Below are 20,826 nucleotides of genomic sequence, written 5' to 3' on the forward strand. Positions count from 1 at the left end.
AGGTTTTCTTAACTGGGGTTCTGCGAAGAATTATCTCCTAATGCCCTAAAGCAGTGGTTCTCAAAGTGTGATCCGAGGATTCTGGGAATTCCTCAGACTCTTTAAGGGTCCATGTGGTCCTCCATTTCCCAACTGACTATTTGTGTGAGGCTGGATTTTCTTAACATACTTCAATTAAACAACATATGTAAGGCTCAGTGCAGAAGCAGATATGAGAATCCAGTGTCTTCTATTCAGCAGACAGATATCACTAGTCTCACTAGAAAAATGTAGTTGTTTGTTTTGGAAAATATAGTTTCCATTACAATTGTATTATTTACCCTAACAAGTAATTTATTAATTGAAAATGAATTAATGATTGAATATTTGATACGTTTCCCATTTTTAATTTCTAATATGGTAAATACTAATACCTTTAAGCCATATAAGCTAGAGCTCTTTGGGGGTCTTCATTAATTTTTAAAAGTATAAAGCAGTTCTGAAACAAAATGGTTTGAAAATTGCTACCTTAAGCCACCCAATGTATACAATACAGTCACTTCACTTTTATGCATCTAAAATGGGAGAATAGAGAAAACAGTCACTCAAATCATTTTCTGTATATTATGGTTCAGATGAGGAATCACGATTAAAAACAATATTGTATGGCATATAACAGGTACTCAGTGAACACGGGTATGACAGAATTAGGATAAAAGATTAAGAGCAACATGACTTCAAGTTGTTAGGACCAAAATATTTAAAATAATAAGCTTGAAGAATAAGTTATTGTATAATATTGATATTCTTATTTTACTTCCTACGTGTACTTGAGACACGCTGATTGTTTTTCCTAAAAATACAGTTTCTAAAGCATTTCAATTTAGACCACATAACATGAGCATTCACTCAGATATGCTCACTAACACCAACACCCGGGGCCCATCTATTGAAAACAGCGCATAAGAAAAACCAATCTACTCCAGCACCACATTTCACCTCAAGGCTGCAGGAAGTTAGTGTCTAACAAACCATAACAGGCATATAATAACATTAAAACAAACGTACAATGTACTTTCATAAAGCAACTTTACTGAGATCACACAGTGCATTTTTCCTATACTTACCGTATCCCATATCTGAAGTTTTATCTGTTTCCCGTCAATAGTTATCATTCGAGCACCGAACTCTACACCTAAATGGAGTACAAAATGATTTGTTACAAAATTAGTGGGAATATATCTCACTTTTGAGGATTCAAAACAGAATGTTTACTTCCAAGACATGCTATGCTAGGTAATATACAGATAGACTTTAACAAATGCAGCTCCTATACTTAGAAAATATATAAGCTAAGGAAGAGGTGCTAATAAGACATAAGCTAAGGACATAATTAAAATACTAAGATACTGAAATGTGGCAGAGTCAATATTAAGAAACCAACTGTGATCTTCATGTTTTGCAGGCTCAGTAACATAAAAATTAAAAAAGAGATCATCCAAGAGCCATAATTATTAATCACAAATGTTAAATATTAAAATTTCTTAAAAATTACATTAATATGGTATAAAAATCACCAAAAAGGGACAGATACATTTCAATATCATAGTATTGTTTCCAAGCATGAGTAATTAGCAAGGAAAGAAATCTCCAAATCTGCCATTAGCTATAACCAATGTTTTAACATACTTCCCAGACAGTGCTCCATGAATACACATGCAGAAGTAAGTATATAATTCTGTATAAATGGGAACATAAAAATTCTGCTCTACAATTTGCTTTTTATTTATTTAATAATACATCACAGACATTATTCTGTATCACAAACATCCTTGCAAATCAATAAACATAAAACTATGCCATTATTTTTGATGTTTGCATAATATTCTTTTGTGTACAGATAATTTACTAACTTGATACTTTATTGCTACAGATTTAGGTTGTTCTCCTATTTTCACTAAATAATGAATGCTAAAATGAACTTTCTGCATACATTTTTCAACTTACTATAATTTTAGGCAAATTATAAGAAATCGGATTACAGGTCAGAAGGAACACAGACTTCACACCCACAAGTTTACTACTTTGGCTTTTAACTTGCATTTATCATCTTTGGAAAGTACTCATTCAGTCATCAAAATAGTAGAAAAATAGGGGATAATTTTAGAAGGGCAAACAGTTGTGAAGACAACTCTGAAAGTAATACATCTCTTATACCAAATCATTACTACCTAGAGTATGTTCAATCAGTATTTAGATCAGAGTCAGGGTGAAGGGAGGACACACATGGTACCCAGAAACCAAATGTTATCCTGGCAGAAAAACAACTTCTAGTTTCCCAGAGAAGAACACACTGCCCAATGTCGGAATTCCAATTCAGCATCTCCCATAACTCCCCAACTGTGATTAGAAGGGTGAGAAACAAAGGTAATTTGTTTCATGACATAAAACCTGATGAGCGTTTACTCTATATTATAATAGTTATTCCATCCTACAGGCCTGATGAATACCAAGAAACTAAAAATGATGTTTATGTTTCTCAGGCCCAGAAATACAAGAAAGCTAGAGAAAAGAGATTCAGGGGTCATGATGTATCAGACTGAAAAATGAAAAATTGACAAATTATGCCACATAAAACCATTACAGTGTTTACATATATATGCACCTACATATGCATATAGATTCATGACATATCTATGTGAATATATATATTCATATCTGTTCTATGCCACAGGGTGGAGTCATACACAAAACCCATTAATGACATGAAAAATGAAATTTGTCGGGGGAAGAAACCAGTTGCTAAGTAAGATACAGATGTTCTTTGAAATACTCCGTATTGAAAATGAATATACTGAAGCACAAAATTCTGCATGTCAGCGAGATATCAGACAGAGTAGAATCTATTGTACGTAGAATCTATTGTTTCTACGTACAAATGAGACAGAGAGAGAGAAAAATTTATTTTTATTTTTCCTTCCACTGTCAGGGATGGGCTGGCTTTTAAGCACAATCCAAAACTATCTACATTGCTCATAATGTCAAATTTAACAAAAAACAACTACAGACTAGAAACAGACCAACCCATGAATGCTCCTGGTACCAAGGGTGAGCAGGTAAGGAAGGCAAGGCTAGCAAAAGCAAGCAGATGCTCCCTCTCTGGAGCTGGTATCTTGAGCAGAGGGCTAAAGATATGGAAACTGACTTCTGATCATTCCATCCGAGCAGATGAGAAGCTAACACAACTGCTCCTGCTGCAGGAGAGCTATTAATAGTTTCTGCTTCCTGACCTCCAAGATGCTTTGTTCCTGCCCAATTCCAAGATAAAGTTTCCAACTTACTGTAGGTTCCATATATAACTACAGATATTCTAGAATATTTCCTTTGCTTACCCTAGCTAGAATTGGGTTTTAGTATGTTCGTCTCTTTACTCAAATTAAGCAGATCACCTGGACCCAGTGGCTCAGTATGGCCTGTAATCCCACACTTTGAGAGGCTGAGACAGGAGGATTGCTTGAGCCCAGGAATTGGAGACTAGCCTGGGCAACATAGGGAGACCCAGTCTCCATGAAAAATTAAAAAATGAGCCAGGTATGGTGGCATGTGCCTGTGGTCCCAGCTACTTGGGAGGCTGAAGCGGGGAAGGATCACTTGAGCCTAGGAACTCCAGGTTGCAGTGAGCCATGATTGTGCCACTGCTTTCCAGCCTGGGCAACACAGTGAGACTTTGTCTCAAAAAACAAAAACAAAAACAAAAACAATTAATAAAGTAAGCAGGAAGAAGTCATGAAGCTTAAAATCTTTAAACAATGATTTTACCTCCAAAAATACATCCAATTTTAAATAAACCTGTTAAGTGAACATCAAGAATGTTTTTAAACCAGGGATATGTCATAATACAATAGACATTTTAACTTCACTTATCAACCAGGTCAGGATGGATAAAGAAAAACAAAACAACAACAACAACAACAAAACACAAGAAGCAAAGAGACCAGTTAAAAGGCTATTGTATTATATTTAGGCATGAGGTTAAAAAATGGTGGTGGGAAAAAAATACACATCTCAAAAAGAAAAACTGACAAGTGTTGTTGATTACTGAAAAACTATGGTTTCTGTTTTCCTATCAAATGAAGCAAAAACACACTTTAATGTCAGCTTCAGAAATATAGCTCTTTCCCATTTACCTTCCCACAACTGGGTTCAATGTAGGTTTTACCCTTTAATACTATGTGACAAATGAAAACACTGAATCCTAGTCTCTTGGAAGCCTCAGAAACAAATACAGAAACCAAAAACTTGACTTCTTTTCTGGAATATTAACATTTTTAAATCCTTTTCCTTGGATGCATACATGCTTGAGAATTCCATTTAGAAAGGTTTCCTTCTCTTTTTTTATGTGATAAATTGTTATTCTCTATGCCTTTGAGGCCCCCTTCCCAGATCCATTTTCAATTAACAGCCAATTTGGCTGCTAGATAAATTTCTGTGAAGTCAAAGTCAAGACCTCATTTACCTGACATTGTCAGGGTGTAATGCTTATTTTCTCAGATACGTTATTCACTTACAAGCTTCCAGAATCAAATACTCTGAATAGGTACACTTTTTAATTGTCTCCAATCATTATCATCCTTGCATCATTTACTGAGCATTCATAATCAATATCTACTAGGTTGTGTGACCCTGGGCAAGTTATTAAGCCCCTTCTTTGTCTTAGTTTTCTCATGTGTAAAATGGTATTCATAATACCTACCTCATGAGTTTTTTTAAGATTAAAAGATGATTACATATGAAATAGAACAGTGTCTGGCACACAGTAAGTATTTAATATGTCAGGTACAATAATTATTATTCCATATTATGCACTAGAATGTCTAAACTACCATCCACATGACTAATGATGACAGCCCCTGTGAGAAAGGGCCATCTGTCAGAGACAGGTAGTCACTGGTACAGATATGTGCAGAGGCAGAATGTGGCTCCTTACCTGTCTCTTATACACATCTAGATGTGTATAAGAGACAGGATTTAGGTTGTTCTCCTATTTTCACTAAATAATGAATGCTAAAATGAACTTTCTGCATACATTTTTCAACTTACTATAATTTTAGGCAAATTATAAGAAATCGGATTACAGGTCAGAAGGAACACAGACTTCACACCCACAAGTTTACTACTTTGGCTTTTAACTTGCATTTATCGTCTTTGGAAAGTACTCATTCAGTCATCAAAATAGTAGAAAAATAGGGGATAATTTTAGAAGGGCAAACAGTTGTGAAGACAACTCTGAAAGTAATACATCTCTTATACCAAATCATTACTACCTAGAGTATGTTCAATCAGTATTTAGATCAGAGTCAGGGTGAAGGGAGGACACACATGGTACCCAGAAACCAAATGTTATCCTGGCAGAAAAACAACTTCTAGTTTCCCAGAGAAGAACACACTGCCCAATGTCGGAATTCCAATTCAGCATCTCCCATAACTCCCCAACTGTGATTAGAAGGGTGAGAAACAAAGGTAATTTGTTTCATGACATAAAACCTGATGAGCGTTTACTCTATATTATAATAGTTATTCCATCCTACAGGCCTGATGAATACCAAGAAACTAAAAATGATGTTTATGTTTCTCAGGCCCAGAAATACAAGAAAGCTAGAGAAAAGAGATTCAGGGGTCATGATGTATCAGACTGAAAAATGAAAAATTGACAAATTATGCCACATAAAACCATTACAGTGTTTACATATATATGCACCTACATATGCATATAGATTCATGACATATCTATGTGAATATATATATTCATATCTGTTCTATGCCACAGGGTGGAGTCATACACAAAACCCATTAATGACATGAAAAATGAAATTTGTCGGGGGAAGAAACCAGTTGCTAAGTAAGATACAGATGTTCTTTGAAATACTCCGTATTGAAAATGAATATACTGAAGCACAAAATTCTGCATGTCAGCGAGATATCAGACAGAGTAGAATCTATTGTACGTAGAATCTATTGTTTCTACGTACAAATGAGACAGAGAGAGAGAAAAATTTATTTTTATTTTTCCTTCCACTGTCAGGGATGGGCTGGCTTTTAAGCACAATCCAAAACTATCTACATTGCTCATAATGTCAAATTTAACAAAAAACAACTACAGACTAGAAACAGACCAACCCATGAATGCTCCTGGTACCAAGGGTGAGCAGGTAAGGAAGGCAAGGCTAGCAAAAGCAAGCAGATGCTCCCTCTCTGGAGCTGGTATCTTGAGCAGAGGGCTAAAGATATGGAAACTGACTTCTGATCATTCCATCCGAGCAGATGAGAAGCTAACACAACTGCTCCTGCTGCAGGAGAGCTATTAATAGTTTCTGCTTCCTGACCTCCAAGATGCTTTGTTCCTGCCCAATTCCAAGATAAAGTTTCCAACTTACTGTAGGTTCCATATATAACTACAGATATTCTAGAATATTTCCTTTGCTTACCCTAGCTAGAATTGGGTTTTAGTATGTTCGTCTCTTTACTCAAATTAAGCAGATCACCTGGACCCAGTGGCTCAGTATGGCCTGTAATCCCACACTTTGAGAGGCTGAGACAGGAGGATTGCTTGAGCCCAGGAATTGGAGACTAGCCTGGGCAACATAGGGAGACCCAGTCTCCATGAAAAATTAAAAAATGAGCCAGGTATGGTGGCATGTGCCTGTGGTCCCAGCTACTTGGGAGGCTGAAGCGGGGAAGGATCACTTGAGCCTAGGAACTCCAGGTTGCAGTGAGCCATGATTGTGCCACTGCTTTCCAGCCTGGGCAACACAGTGAGACTTTGTCTCAAAAAACAAAAACAAAAACAAAAACAATTAATAAAGTAAGCAGGAAGAAGTCATGAAGCTTAAAATCTTTAAACAATGATTTTACCTCCAAAAATACATCCAATTTTAAATAAACCTGTTAAGTGAACATCAAGAATGTTTTTAAACCAGGGATATGTCATAATACAATAGACATTTTAACTTCACTTATCAACCAGGTCAGGATGGATAAAGAAAAACAAAACAACAACAACAACAACAAAACACAAGAAGCAAAGAGACCAGTTAAAAGGCTATTGTATTATATTTAGGCATGAGGTTAAAAAATGGTGGTGGGAAAAAAATACACATCTCAAAAAGAAAAACTGACAAGTGTTGTTGATTACTGAAAAACTATGGTTTCTGTTTTCCTATCAAATGAAGCAAAAACACACTTTAATGTCAGCTTCAGAAATATAGCTCTTTCCCATTTACCTTCCCACAACTGGGTTCAATGTAGGTTTTACCCTTTAATACTATGTGACAAATGAAAACACTGAATCCTAGTCTCTTGGAAGCCTCAGAAACAAATACAGAAACCAAAAACTTGACTTCTTTTCTGGAATATTAACATTTTTAAATCCTTTTCCTTGGATGCATACATGCTTGAGAATTCCATTTAGAAAGGTTTCCTTCTCTTTTTTTATGTGATAAATTGTTATTCTCTATGCCTTTGAGGCCCCCTTCCCAGATCCATTTTCAATTAACAGCCAATTTGGCTGCTAGATAAATTTCTGTGAAGTCAAAGTCAAGACCTCATTTACCTGACATTGTCAGGGTGTAATGCTTATTTTCTCAGATACGTTATTCACTTACAAGCTTCCAGAATCAAATACTCTGAATAGGTACACTTTTTAATTGTCTCCAATCATTATCATCCTTGCATCATTTACTGAGCATTCATAATCAATATCTACTAGGTTGTGTGACCCTGGGCAAGTTATTAAGCCCCTTCTTTGTCTTAGTTTTCTCATGTGTAAAATGGTATTCATAATACCTACCTCATGAGTTTTTTTAAGATTAAAAGATGATTACATATGAAATAGAACAGTGTCTGGCACACAGTAAGTATTTAATATGTCAGGTACAATAATTATTATTCCATATTATGCACTAGAATGTCTAAACTACCATCCACATGACTAATGATGATAGCCCCTGTGAGAAAGGGCCATCTGTCAGAGACAGGTAGTCACTGGTACAGATATGTGCAGAGGCAGAATGTGGCTCCTTACCTAGGTAAGGCTGGGGCGTGCCCATTCAGGCCTCCTTGTAATGTCAAGGCCAGAACTTCCAGGCTGCTGGGGTACTAGGTGGGGTGCTAAGCAGAGAGCACAGCTAGGTGTAGAGCAAACAGCCTTCCTTACCAGCATGGTAACATATGGACTCCTATCCCCTATTCCTGTTCCTGGAACCTAGACACTGCAGAAGTTGAAAATGGAAGACTTGTGGGAAGACTTGTTCAAAATGAGACTTGTGGCCTGATTTTTCCTAATTCTAGAAACAAAGGAAAACTAGATACAAAAAGCAATGTCCTCAATTTTCTATGTAAAACAAAACAGCAAACACCACACTTAATGGCAAAACCCTAGAATAATTCAAATTATACTGAGAAAAATATTATAATATTTTCAATTTGGAAATTATTCTAGAGACTTTGGTCAAAAATTAGAGTAACAAAATTAAGAGAAACAGATTTTGGCTTAGGAAAAAATCATAACTTACAGATAGGACTAAACAGTCTACCTAGAACATGCAAAATAATTTAACAACAGTGATGAAAAAAATTTACTTACAATAGCAACAAATCTACAAAATCTCAAAACAAACTTAGAAAAGCATAAGGCCTATATGAACAAAACTGTAAAATTTTACTGAACAGCATTTAAGAAAGTCTGAATAAATGAAAATATATATTATGTGTATAAACAGATAATCAATGCTGTAAAAACATAAATTATCTCCAAATTAGCTCATAAATTGAACAAAATTATTTTCAAATTTAAAAGCCTCACTAACAGTCTTGCAACTTGGCAAAGTTCCATCTGGAAGAACAAATGCACAAGAATAATCAAGAAAACCTAGAAAGGAAAGAAAGAACACCAACTGGCATGAAGTACACTACAAAGTTACAACAACTACCACAGTATGATATTGCCTCATGAAATAGAAAAAAAGACGTGGGAGGCCAAGGCAGGTGGATCACAAGGTCGCGAGATCGAGACCATCCTGGCCAACATGGTGAAACCCCGCCTCTACTAAAATTACAAAAATTAGTTGGGTGTGGTGGCACGCGCCTGTAATTCCAGCTACTCGGGAGGCTGAGGCATGAGAATTACTTGAATCCAAGAGGTGGAGGTTGCAGTGAGCAGAGATTGCACCACTGCACTCCAGCCTGGCAACTAAATGAGACTCTGTCTCAAAAAAAAAAAAAAAAAAGAAAAGAAAGATGAACAAAACATATTTTGGCACCCTCAAACAGGCTTGCTTACACACAGGGATTTAACATATTACAAAGGTAATAGAACAAGAATGAATGGCTTATTTAATGGTGTGAGGCCACGAGCTATATAGGGATTAAAGAAAATGATAGCAGCCATAAAAAAGAATGAAATCGTGTCTTTTGCAGCAGCAGGGATGGAGGTGAAGGCCATTATCCTCAGTGAACTAACTCAAAAAATCAAATACTGCATATTCTTGCTTATAAAGTAGGAGCTAAACAATGGGTACACACAGACATAAAGATGGAAATAATAAACACTGGGGACTTCAAAAAAGTGGAGTTTGGGAAGGGGGTGAAGGATGAAAAATTACCTATTGAGTACAATATTCACTATTTGGGTAATGGGTATGCCAGAAGCCCAGTACCCACCAGTACACAGTATACCCATGTAACAAACATGCGCATGCACCCCCATATCTAAAATAAAATTTAAAAAAAGAAAATGATATACATGACCACATACCAAATAGAATGCAAATTTAAAGTTACAGAAGAATATTTAAGACATTATATGTAATTTTTGCAAAGAGCAAGGCTAGGAAGACACAATAGATTTGAGTTAAAAAAAAAACAAAAAACAAAAACAACTAGTTATCCCTTAATAATTCAAAGTAGCAAAAAAAAAAAAAAAAGACAAAGATATATGACAAGTAAAATCAAAGAGAAGATAAATAGTTCTTAAACATAGGAAAAATGCTCAGCCTCACTAAAAAAGAATGAAAAAGTAAAAAAACAAAACAAAACTTTTTTTGTCTCTAATTTACAAATATTAAAAACTGAATGAGCTGCAGTAGAAGGAAGGATGAGAAGGAATGGGCACTTTGATACATCAGCAGGGAGAGTGCAAATTAGAACAGCTTTGTGTGTGTGTGTTTAGGAATACATTTAAAAGCTTCAGAAGGCACTAACACACACCACTCAGTGGTTGCTGGAGGGCCAAAGTTATATAGGGAATTTAACTCTCTCCAGATTCTTACAACATTTTCACAATGATCACACTCTGAGAGGAAAATACTTCCACATTTTAAAAATCAGCTACAGAGGGCCAGGCACGGCGGCTCATGTCTGTAATCCCAGGACTTTGGGAGGCCGAGGCAGGCAGATCACGAGGTCAGAAGATCAAGACCATCTCGGCTAACACCGTGAAAACCCATCTCTACTAAAAAAAAAAAATACAAAAAATTATCCAGGCATGGTGGTACGTGCCTGTAGCCCCAGCTACTTGAGTGGCTGAGGCAGGAGAATCGCTTGAACCTGGAAGGTGGAGGTTGCGGTGAGCCAGGACGGTGCCACTGCACTCCAGCTTGGGCGATAAAGCGAGACTCGGTCTCAAAAAAATTATTTTTCAGCTACAGAGACTTTTTGAGAGCTTAATGAGAAGTTCGAGAGGTCTTTTAAACTATTATTCTAACTTCTTGGCAATGTTGTTCTAGGCAACTCAAGTTACTAGAAAACTGAACCTCAAATAAATGAGGTGTATTTTAAAACTGATTTCCTGTGGTGAGCCCTGACGGAAGCAATCACGCTTCAATTCGATTACTTTGTCCTAAAAGTACACTTTCATTTCCACCAATCATTCCTTTCTTTTTTTTTTTCTTTTTTTTTTTTGTGAGGCAGGGTCTTGCTCTGTTGCCCAGGCTGGAGTGCAGTGGTGCTATCATGGCTCACTGCAGCTATCATGGCTCACTGCAGCCTTAAACTCTTGAGCTCAAGCAATCCTCCCACCTCAGTCTACCAAGTAGCTGGGGCTACAGGTGTGTGCCACCACGCCTGACTAATTTTTAAACTTTTTGTAGAGATGGGATCTCACTCTGTTGCCCTGGCTGGTCTCAAACATCTGGCATCAAGTGATCCTCTTGCCTCTGCCTCCTAAAGTGTTGGGATTATAGGCGTGAGCCCAGCAATCATTTCTTATAGGTTGACTGGTTTAAGGAAGTCGGGGAGATAGGTAAGAAGGTGAAATCAACATATAAATGGCCTAGCCACAAGACTAACATTTGTCAAACTGTCCATTTGTAGGTAGTGAATTAAATGTAGTGGAAATTGGCGGGCTATGCATTATTTGTAAGCAACATAACTGAACAGTATAACATAAAGGAATGCAAGCATTAAGCCCTGCAATGGCAAGTACAGCTTTATGAAGTGTTCCTCCACTAAGTAGGCAGAATATTTAGCAAATATTTTTAGAGTCCGTAGTATGTACCAGGTGCAGATACAGCAATAAACAAAACAGAGAACCATCTGCTGTCATGGACCTTACTTTTTATAGGTGGGGTAAAATCTATTTACTTATATTTACTTGTATAAAACGTTAAGGAGAACAATAAATCTAGGTGGGAGGATGGGTATGAATGTGTGTATATAGGTATACAGATTAAAAGCTGGAAAAGAGAGCCATGAAAAATAACCATCAAAAAGGGAAAAATTAATGACGCCTGAAAGCAAAAAGAACTACTAAAGCAGTGTCCTTCAGTAGGCCCTGGCTAAGAACTTAAGTTTATCCATAGCACCAAGGGAAAGGCTTAGTTTATGGGCACAATGCAGGTAGGTGGGTCAATGCAGTGGTGGAAACCTGTGAAAACCCTCTTCTACTTGCCTCTATTTTCTGAGTGAAACCGAAACCGGGTTATCAGCTGAGAGTAAAGACAGCAAAGATATCTTGCTTAAAGAGCAAGAAAGTCTGATATCGTTCTACAGGAAACTAAAGGGTGCATATAATGGAAATAAAAGTACAATTGTCAGGTAGTACTAAGGGTTTACTTGACGTGAGTGTCCAAGAAATTAAAATGAGACTAGTTAGTATGGCTCTGTACTTTTCTCCAGACATGTCTAGCTGTACGTGTTAGGAATAGATGATTGGATTTAACCTATGGTTTAGCCACAAGACTATGATACAGCATGAGAGGGACAAGAAAACTGTGGGTATATGCAGGAATGATTAAGGAGGAAAGTAGGAACACAAGAGAGATGAGAGTGAAAAGATGGTAGAATCAATGGCATAATTTTGATGAGGTGAAAAAATTGTTAGCATTAGGGACTAAAGAAAGTGAGCAGGAAGGACAGGATAGAAAGTCAAATAGTCAATGCATGAAACTAAATTCTGAAGTGGTTCCAGATACTGGTAATGATGAGTCCTGAGAGTAACTATGGGAGGGAGTAGCTGAAGCAGGGTGGAACCAAGATCACTGGGGACAGGGGGAGAAAAATAAAGCCACTGAGAGGCTAGGATGTGTGCACCAGGCAAAGAACATAAAATGTATTTCCAGCTGGGTAATCAATATTTAAAAGTCATTTCTCCAATGTTTTTTAACCTTCAGTGCCCATATGAATCACTTGGAGATCCTGTTAAAATGCAAATTATGATTCAGTAAGTTCTTTAACAAGCTCCCACACGATACTGATGCTGCTGCTGGTCCAGCGCAACAGCACACGAATCATCTTTTGAGGAGCAAGGCTCTAGTCTGAACCTTCTGAATTGTGTCCATGAAGCTATTTATAAACTGCTTCTATGATTCATTTCTTAACAATTCTCACTGAGAGAGATAGTCAAAGGTTAAAGAATATTTGTACACAGCCTTTTAAAAACTTTCATGGTCTTTTATTTTCTCTTTTCTATCATTTAATACCTTCTTAGTCACAAACCAACCTTAAATTTTTCCACCCTCATTTATTCATCCAGCAAAGGCAAGTATGCAGCAGAGTAAAGATACTGTCTTACTACTTATTTTACCAAAAATTCTAATGTTCTTTTTAAAAATATGTGACAATAACTGCTAACTTTTTTTATGTCTGAAAAATATATTGCTGTGATGGGTGTCAAAAATGTTAAGGAGGTCTTGGGCCAATGAAGGCAAAAACATGTCTTAACAATACTGCTTCTACAGGCCTGTATTTAGCTTGACTGAAGGAATGGTGGTACTGAATACCCTTTTAATGTATGTATGCAACTCTACATAAGTTGTAGTGACAAGAAGCACCCCTTTACTCTTCCTCTTCCAGAGTTGGCTTTTACTTTAAAAAATGACTTTCAGTGAAAACAATGTAATTATCATTATCAACAATGAACATTAAGCACCTATCAGCATTCTGAGAACAGTTTTATGATCCTAAATGTTCTGTTTGCTTCAGATAATTTTTTAAAGTATCATTACCTCAAATATCCTGAAACATCTTAAATATTGAGACTCTGTAGAGTGAATGTATAGAGTACATTTATGTTCACTTTATAGGATCTAAAATAAGATTTCAACTTAAAAAAATAGTTCATGATAGCTACCATCTTCGTTCTGTAATAACAGACTGTTGCTAAAGCCATGGTTGGACTATGACCCCAACAAAAAACAATCCATTTTATGAATGTGTATGGGGTGTAATTTCCCTTAACACACAGCAGGTAAAAAGACAGGACTACCTACATACATCCTCCATAAAATTTACTTTGCCTTTTTAGGAGGACTGATCCTGATTATGAATAATGAATTTCTAACGCATGAGCTGCTAGGAATCCATATTGCTGCTGAGCATTATATTGAAACTGTGCCTATACAGTAGTTGTTCCTTTCCTGTTAACAATGTTTCTCCATAAGTGTGGGTATATAAATCTTACTTCCTTTAAATGGGAGCTATAGTTTGGGATATGGACAGTTGTTCAGAAAAGAACTGTAATAAGCAAATATGTCAAGCAATGGCATCCTCTGAGAAGAGAAAGACTGAGGGTATGAAAAAGTACTAAGTGTTCAGGCAGGAGCAAGCAGCAAAGACTTGATGGCACATAGTGTCTACACGTGTTAGAGAAAAGTAGGAGAGAAAGCAAGAGAGGCAGACTGAGAAGAATCATGAGCTCAGGAGTCAATGGTTTATAAACAGAGTAGAGAATTGATCATTACAGGGGACAAAAGATAAGGACATGGTGACTAGCTAGAATAGCTAGGTGTGAGGGAATTCTGGTGGTGGCTATGTATGACTACTCACCCAGATTGCTCCTATGACTACCAATTTGGAAACCATGTTGTATAAAAGTGATTCTGGGCCCATGAAGAGAGTGGACAGAACAAGAGATAAGTGGGCCTGAACCAAATTGAGCCAATGAACTCTCTTGCCTAGGAAACTTAGAACTGAGTTAAAGAGAATCTCTGCTCTCCTGAATGGTATATGAACTTTGGAGCTATTGACAATGGCCATTTCCCATCATGGAGATAGGGAAATCAAAAACAATGGTCAAAAGGGAGAGAGAAAAATGAAACCGGCATGAGAAGAGAATGGGCGACAATGAGGGAAGGATGGAAGACTGAGAAACAGAATTTCCTGTGTTCCCTCCTTAAAAGCTCTGAGCTCTGGTTCCAGGCTGACCCAGCTGGCTCCCTGCCCTCATGTTGAGACATACCTGAATATTAAAATAATAAATTGCCCTTTTGTTTAAACCCATCTAGGTAAATTTTTGTCATTTACAACCAACTGTAAAAGTTAGAAAAAAAATGGTATGCCAGTCAGTGCAACCAGAAAAACAGAAACTACACTTTAAGTACATAGGGTACAGGGAATTTAATGTAGGGACTTGGTTATAGTAAACAAAGAGCCCCCAAAAACCCAAAGAAGAGATGGTGAATAAGCCCAGAGATTACAAACAGCAGGAAGCTGCTACCACCCCTCGGCTAGAAAGACAAGAGGGAAAAAGGTTATCAGAGCTCAGGAACCAGACCACTTGGGCCTGCCAGGCAGGGGCTAGAGCCAGAGGAATGGAGAACACACAGTCAACCCAAGGAGAAAAAGATCCTTGGTTTTTCTTCTCTTTCAGCCTCCTATTTCCCGGTGCCTGCCATTAGCAAACCTAGTGTGAAGCCAGCTGGCAGTTTATACGAGTTATAGTTTCCCAAACAACTCTCGAGTCTACTCCTTTATCTCTCCTCACAAGTACAGCCTATGGCAGAGGTGTCCAATCTTTTGGCTTCTCTGGGCAACACTGGAAGAAGAATAACTGTCTTGGGCCACACATAAAATATACAAACACTGACAGGTGATGAGCCAAAAAAAAAAAAAAAAGCAAAAAAAATCTTATAGTGTTTTAAGAAAATATATGAATCTGTGTTGGGCCTCATTCAAAACTGTCCTGGGCTACATGCAGGTCATGGGTTGGACAAGCTTGGCCTATGTTAACTTCTGACAGCAGGCTCAGGTCCATCTTCTCCACTTGGTGTGCCATACTAACTTAGAACTTTATACATAAGAGTCAAAGAAAAGGAAGAACACTGTTGTTTAGTATCCTATACTAAAAACAACTGTTTTGCTAGTTATCTTAGAACTGAGTCATGCCTAAAGTTGGCTAGTTTCAAACCTATTAAGCAAAGAGCAAATTTGCCTCTATAGGAGGTGGGGAAGAGAGTTCATTAAACAGGCCAGTGCAGTGGCTCACACCTTTAATCCCAGCACTTTGGGAGGCTGAGGCTGGCAGATTGCCTGAGCCCAGGAGTTTGAAACCAGCTTGGGCAACAAGGCAAAACCCTGACTCTACCAAAACACGAAAAATTAGCCAGGCGTGGTAGCGCATACCTGTAGTCCTAGCTACCTGGGAGGTTGAGGTGGGAACATCACTGGAGCCAGGGATCTGGGGGCTGCAGTGAGCTGTGATTGCATCACTGCACTCCAGCCTAGTCTACAAAATGAGACCCTGTCTCAAAAAATAAAACAATATGTTACAGTTATTAGGACCAGCATGAGTTACCTGTTTCACCCATCATTATTGTATACACTTAAAACTATCAAAATTAAAATAGAATATGGATAGTCTTAATGACAGTAGTTGCTAACAAAAGATTTCAATATATCCACAAAGTATTATACCTGTAGCTTAGTTGAAAACTATTAGTTAATAATGTTATTCATGAGCTCTATCTTTGATTTGGTATTTTAAAAACACACAGAACATAAGGATCAACATGCTATAAATGGTAAATTAATAATGTCAACAGAAAATGAGCAGTCAGTAGCTAAAAAGATTCATTAAGCAGTTCGTTGTAAAGAATGACTAGATTTCCAATGATCTGTTTCTTCATATTTGACTAATTTACAGTTAATGGGCTACAGCCACAAAAGAATAATCCAGCTAGATTCTTCAGCTTTCAGAATATAAAATATAATTTTTAAACAAATAAAAATCCTAAATAGTAAGATTACCTAAAGTTTTTAGCTTTTCACTCATCTTAACTTTTTCCTTTGCATATTAATAAAATGGAAAATCATTATTTTAAATAATAACAGCTAATATTTGTTGACTATTTCTTACCAGTAACTATTTCATTTACTCTTTATAACTGAGGAAAATACAAAATGCCCAGTGGTACTTTTTCTCAGTTAATTATTATAGGAAAGTCTAAAGCACTTTCACATTGCCAGGCACTTTAATGCTTTACATTTACTAACTCACTGCTCACAGTAACTTCATGTGATTGGTACTACTACTATTCTCATTGAACAGAAAGAGAAACTGAGACATGAAACAGGGAAGTGACTTGCATAGCAAGTTAGTAGCAGAGACTTGATTCAACTTCCAGCAAGCTGAGTCAAAGTTTCTGCTCTTACCTTGCTTGGATACTGTCTCTTAATTGTTTCATCGTTAATTACAATTGAAATCTTAAAAACTACTGTCTTTCAGCATGCTAACCAGTTCTACAAAGCTGGGTAATATTTATTTTTACTACACATATTTTTAAAAAGTGACAGAGACAAAACTGCATAACAACAAATCCAGTTTCACGGATTTTAGCATCATCACTAGTAGAATGGACCTTCTAGCATTTTCCATTTAAACTACCCAAAACTTTTAATGCTTCTCATCCCTTTTATAAAACTTACCAATAGTAAGGTCATGCACTGGCTGAAACCTCTTGTCTGTAAACTGTAGCAATAAGCATGATTTACCAACACCTGAAAGTTAAACAAAAAATAAATAAGAGACAAAATTCACAGAAATTAAGACACTTTACAAAAAGGATATGGAAAAGAGGCAGCCAGGGCTTCTGGTGCATTGTGAATAATCTACCATGATTTCCTCAGTACCCTAATTTCTTGCAAAATAAGAAGACTAATGATTTAGGTGGAAGCTATAAACCAATCTAAAGTACATTTTCTTTCTTACAGTCTAAAGTTCATTTCTTACAATCTAAAGTACATTTCTTTCTTATACATTCAATATTTCAATGTGAAAGATAAATGTGGCAGCTAAACTCGTAGACGACAACTAACCAGGTCCTCCTGGTAGCCTCTACTACGGTAGTGTTTTTGTGCACTTTTGTTCTTTGTGTAACAGTGAAAATATTTAAAGCATAGTAATAGTTCATTTTATCATACTCCCCTATGAACAAACAAATAAATAAGCTAGCAATAAGTGTCTGAGATCTACTTTTCTGGGAAAAGTTCCTTGCTCTGTTTTCTCGCTAATTCATTTCACGAGCAAATGGAATCTGAATTGCATTCCTTCACTCTATTAAAATTGACCCCATTAAGGTCATGAATATAACTTCCACATTTCTAAATTCAAAGGAACATTTTCTATATTCATCCTACTTGTCCTCTAAGGAAAACTGGACACTGAATACCATATCCCCTTCTTACTCATTTTCAAGTCCTCTAAGAAACACTTCCTCATCCTCATGCTAGACAAAGGCTGCTTAATTGATAGCATCCTGCACTTCTACAAAATACTGAAAGCAGTCACCATTCATTCATTCATTCATTCACTCACTCACTTACTCAAAGTCTTTACTGAAAGCTAAGTATCACTACACTAGGACTTTAAAATACAGTAATGTAGAAAACCAACATGGTTCCTGTGTATGGAGTTACAGTCTAGTTACAGGTAGAGAAATTAAACAAAATGAATACCGAAATAATATACTGTATATGAATAATTTGAAATAATTATAATGACTGATCTGAAAGACAATAAAGTGCTATGAGAAAGCGTGACAAACTTAGTGCAGTGGCTCAAGCCTGTAATCCCAGCATTTTGGGAGGCCAAGGTAGGCCTTAAGCCCAGGAGTTCAAGACCAGCCTGGGCAACAGAGGGAGACAGTCTTTTAAAACAAAAAAAGACCAAAAAAAAAAAAAAAAAAAAAGATGGGTGTGGTGGTGCACATGTGTAGTTTCAGTTACTCGAGAGGCTGAAGTGGGAGGATAGTCTGAGACCAGGAGTTGAAGGCTGCTATGATCACACCACTGCCCTCCAGGGTAGGTAACAGAGTGAGACTCTGTCTCAAAAAACAAACAAATGATACTTAATTTAGACAAAAGGAATGAAGAAAACCTTTTTTTTTTTTTTGGAGATGGAGTTTTGCTCTTTCACCCAGGCTGGAATGCAGTGGCATGATCTCAGCTCACTGCAACCTCTGCCTCCCAAGTTCAAGCAATTCTAATGCCTCAGCCTCCCAAGTAGCTGGCATTACAGGCACACACCCCCAAGCCTGACTAACTTTTGTTATCTTTAGTAGAGACAGGTTTCACTATGTTGGTCAGGCTGGTCTCAAACTCCTGACCTCAGGTGATCCATCCCCCTTGGCGTCCCAAAGTGCTGGGATTACAGGTGTGAGCCACCATGCCTGGCTGGGATAGAGAAAACCTTTCTGAAGAAATGACAGTGAAAAGAAACTGGAATTTCAAAACATGTGATCTTTAGTTTTCTTCTCTGTTGTATTACAAAAGGCCCAAAGTCAAACTCATTTTATCCAATTTTTAACTCTTTTGAACAGACTTTCAGGTGTAGGACAGAAGACAAAAGAACATTTTTTTTTTTAAGTTAAAAGAGTTAGTTATCAAGTACACCAAAAGAATTTACTCTATATCCAAAACCTAGCATGAAAGAATATTATCTTTTAAAAGATGTGAAAGTTCAAAATAGGTGAGCAATTACTTAACATCCCCAATTTTTTCAATTTTTTCATGTGGTATAGAAAAAATATATATAGTTAGAAATCACAAGTTTTCTTGAGGGACTTCAAGAATCATCTAAGAGTTTGGTAATCATTTAAGTGATAGAAGAACCAGAAAACCCTTTCCCACCTCACAAGAGAATATGTATCACTCTAGTAATACTAATCTTATTCTGACTAAGTGCTGGTTAAATACAGAAAATGCTTATTTCTTTGGTTCCTCATTTTCAGGATTCCATATTCCAGCTCAGGCTGGCCACAAACTCTTGACCTCAAGAGATCCTACACCACCTTAGACTCTCAAGGAGCTGGGACTATAGGTTATGTGTCACTACACCTACACCTAAGTTTCCGTGTCCTTAAAAAATTTTTTTTAAATTTTAATTGACACATAATTGTACTTATTTATGAGACAGTGATATTTCCATACACGTATACAAAGTGTAATGATCGATCAGGGTAATCAGAGTATCTGTTCACCTCAAACATTCATCATTTTTTTATGTACGTTGGTAACATTCAAAAATCCTCTCTTACAGCTATTTGAAAATATACACGAAGTTATTAATCATAGTCACCCTATAGTACTATAGAACAGGAGAACTTATTCCTGCTATAATTTTGTACCTGTTAACCTAACCACTCCCTATCCTCACCTTTCCCCTACCCTTCCCAGCCTCTAATACCCACAATTCTACTTTCTGCCTTTATGAGCTCAACTTTTTAAGCTATTACTTATTGTGGATATGAGAACATGCAGTATTTACTTTTCTATACCTGACTTATTTCACTTTACATAATGTCCTCCAGTCTCATCCATGTTGCCACAAATGACAGGATTTCATTCTTTTTTATGACGAATAGTATTCCATCGCGTATATTTACCACATTTTCATTATCCATTTATCTACTGGTGGACACTTAGGTTGATTCTACATCTTGGCTATTGTGAATAGTGCTGCAACAAACATGGGATTGCAGATATTAACACTACTTTGATATAATGATTTATATTCCTTTGGATAAATACCCAGTAGTGGGATTACTGGATCATATGGTAGTTTTATTTTTAGTTCTTGGAGGAATCTTGATATTGTTTCTCTTAGCGACTATAATTTAAATTCCCACCAGCAGCATATAAGAATTGTCTTTTCTCTGAATCCTCACCAGCATGTTATTTTTTGTCTTTTTGATAATAGCCAGTCTAACTAAGATGAGATGTTATCTCACTGTGGTTTTGGTTTGCATTTCCCTGATGATTAGTGATGTTGAGCATTTTTCATATACTTGATGGCCATTTGTGTGCCTTCTTTTGGGAAATGTCCATTCAGATTCTTCCCTCATTTTTAAATCATTTCTGTTTTTACTGTTGAGTTCCTTGTATATGCTAGATATGAATCCCTTGTAAGATAGTTTGCAAATATTTTATCCCATTCTAAAAGTTGTGTTTTCATTCTATTGTTTCCTTTGCTGTGAAGGAGTTTAGTCTGATATAATCCCATTGGTCTATTTTTGCTTTTGCTGCCTTTTTGTTTGCTTCTTGTGCTTTTGAAGTCTTATCCATAATATCTTTGCCTGG

At 36.8% G+C, this 20,826-nt stretch overlaps 1 protein-coding gene across 1 annotated transcript in view; it reads right to left on the reverse strand.

The window, feature by feature from the left end:
* RAB2A (RAB2A, member RAS oncogene family) overlaps window positions 1–17,247 on the reverse strand; it is a 74,146-nt gene extending 56,899 nt beyond the window's left edge. The window contains exons 1-3 of the mRNA XM_011982174.1: window positions 17,176–17,247; window positions 6,278–6,380; window positions 1,107–1,174 (exon numbers count right to left, since the gene is read on the reverse strand). Of these exons, the coding sequence (XP_011837564.1) occupies window positions 1,107–1,174; window positions 6,278–6,287 (78 nt within the window). The 5' untranslated portion in view covers window positions 6,288–6,380; window positions 17,176–17,247. The remainder of the gene's footprint in view (window positions 1–1,106; window positions 1,175–6,277; window positions 6,381–17,175) is intronic.
* Window positions 17,248–20,826: the final 3,579 nt, after the last annotated feature.

The sequence above is a fragment of the Mandrillus leucophaeus genome, unplaced genomic scaffold (assembly GCF_000951045.1).
Source record: "Mandrillus leucophaeus isolate KB7577 unplaced genomic scaffold, Mleu.le_1.0 Scaffold236, whole genome shotgun sequence".
Classification (NCBI taxonomy): Eukaryota; Metazoa; Chordata; class Mammalia; order Primates; family Cercopithecidae; genus Mandrillus; species Mandrillus leucophaeus.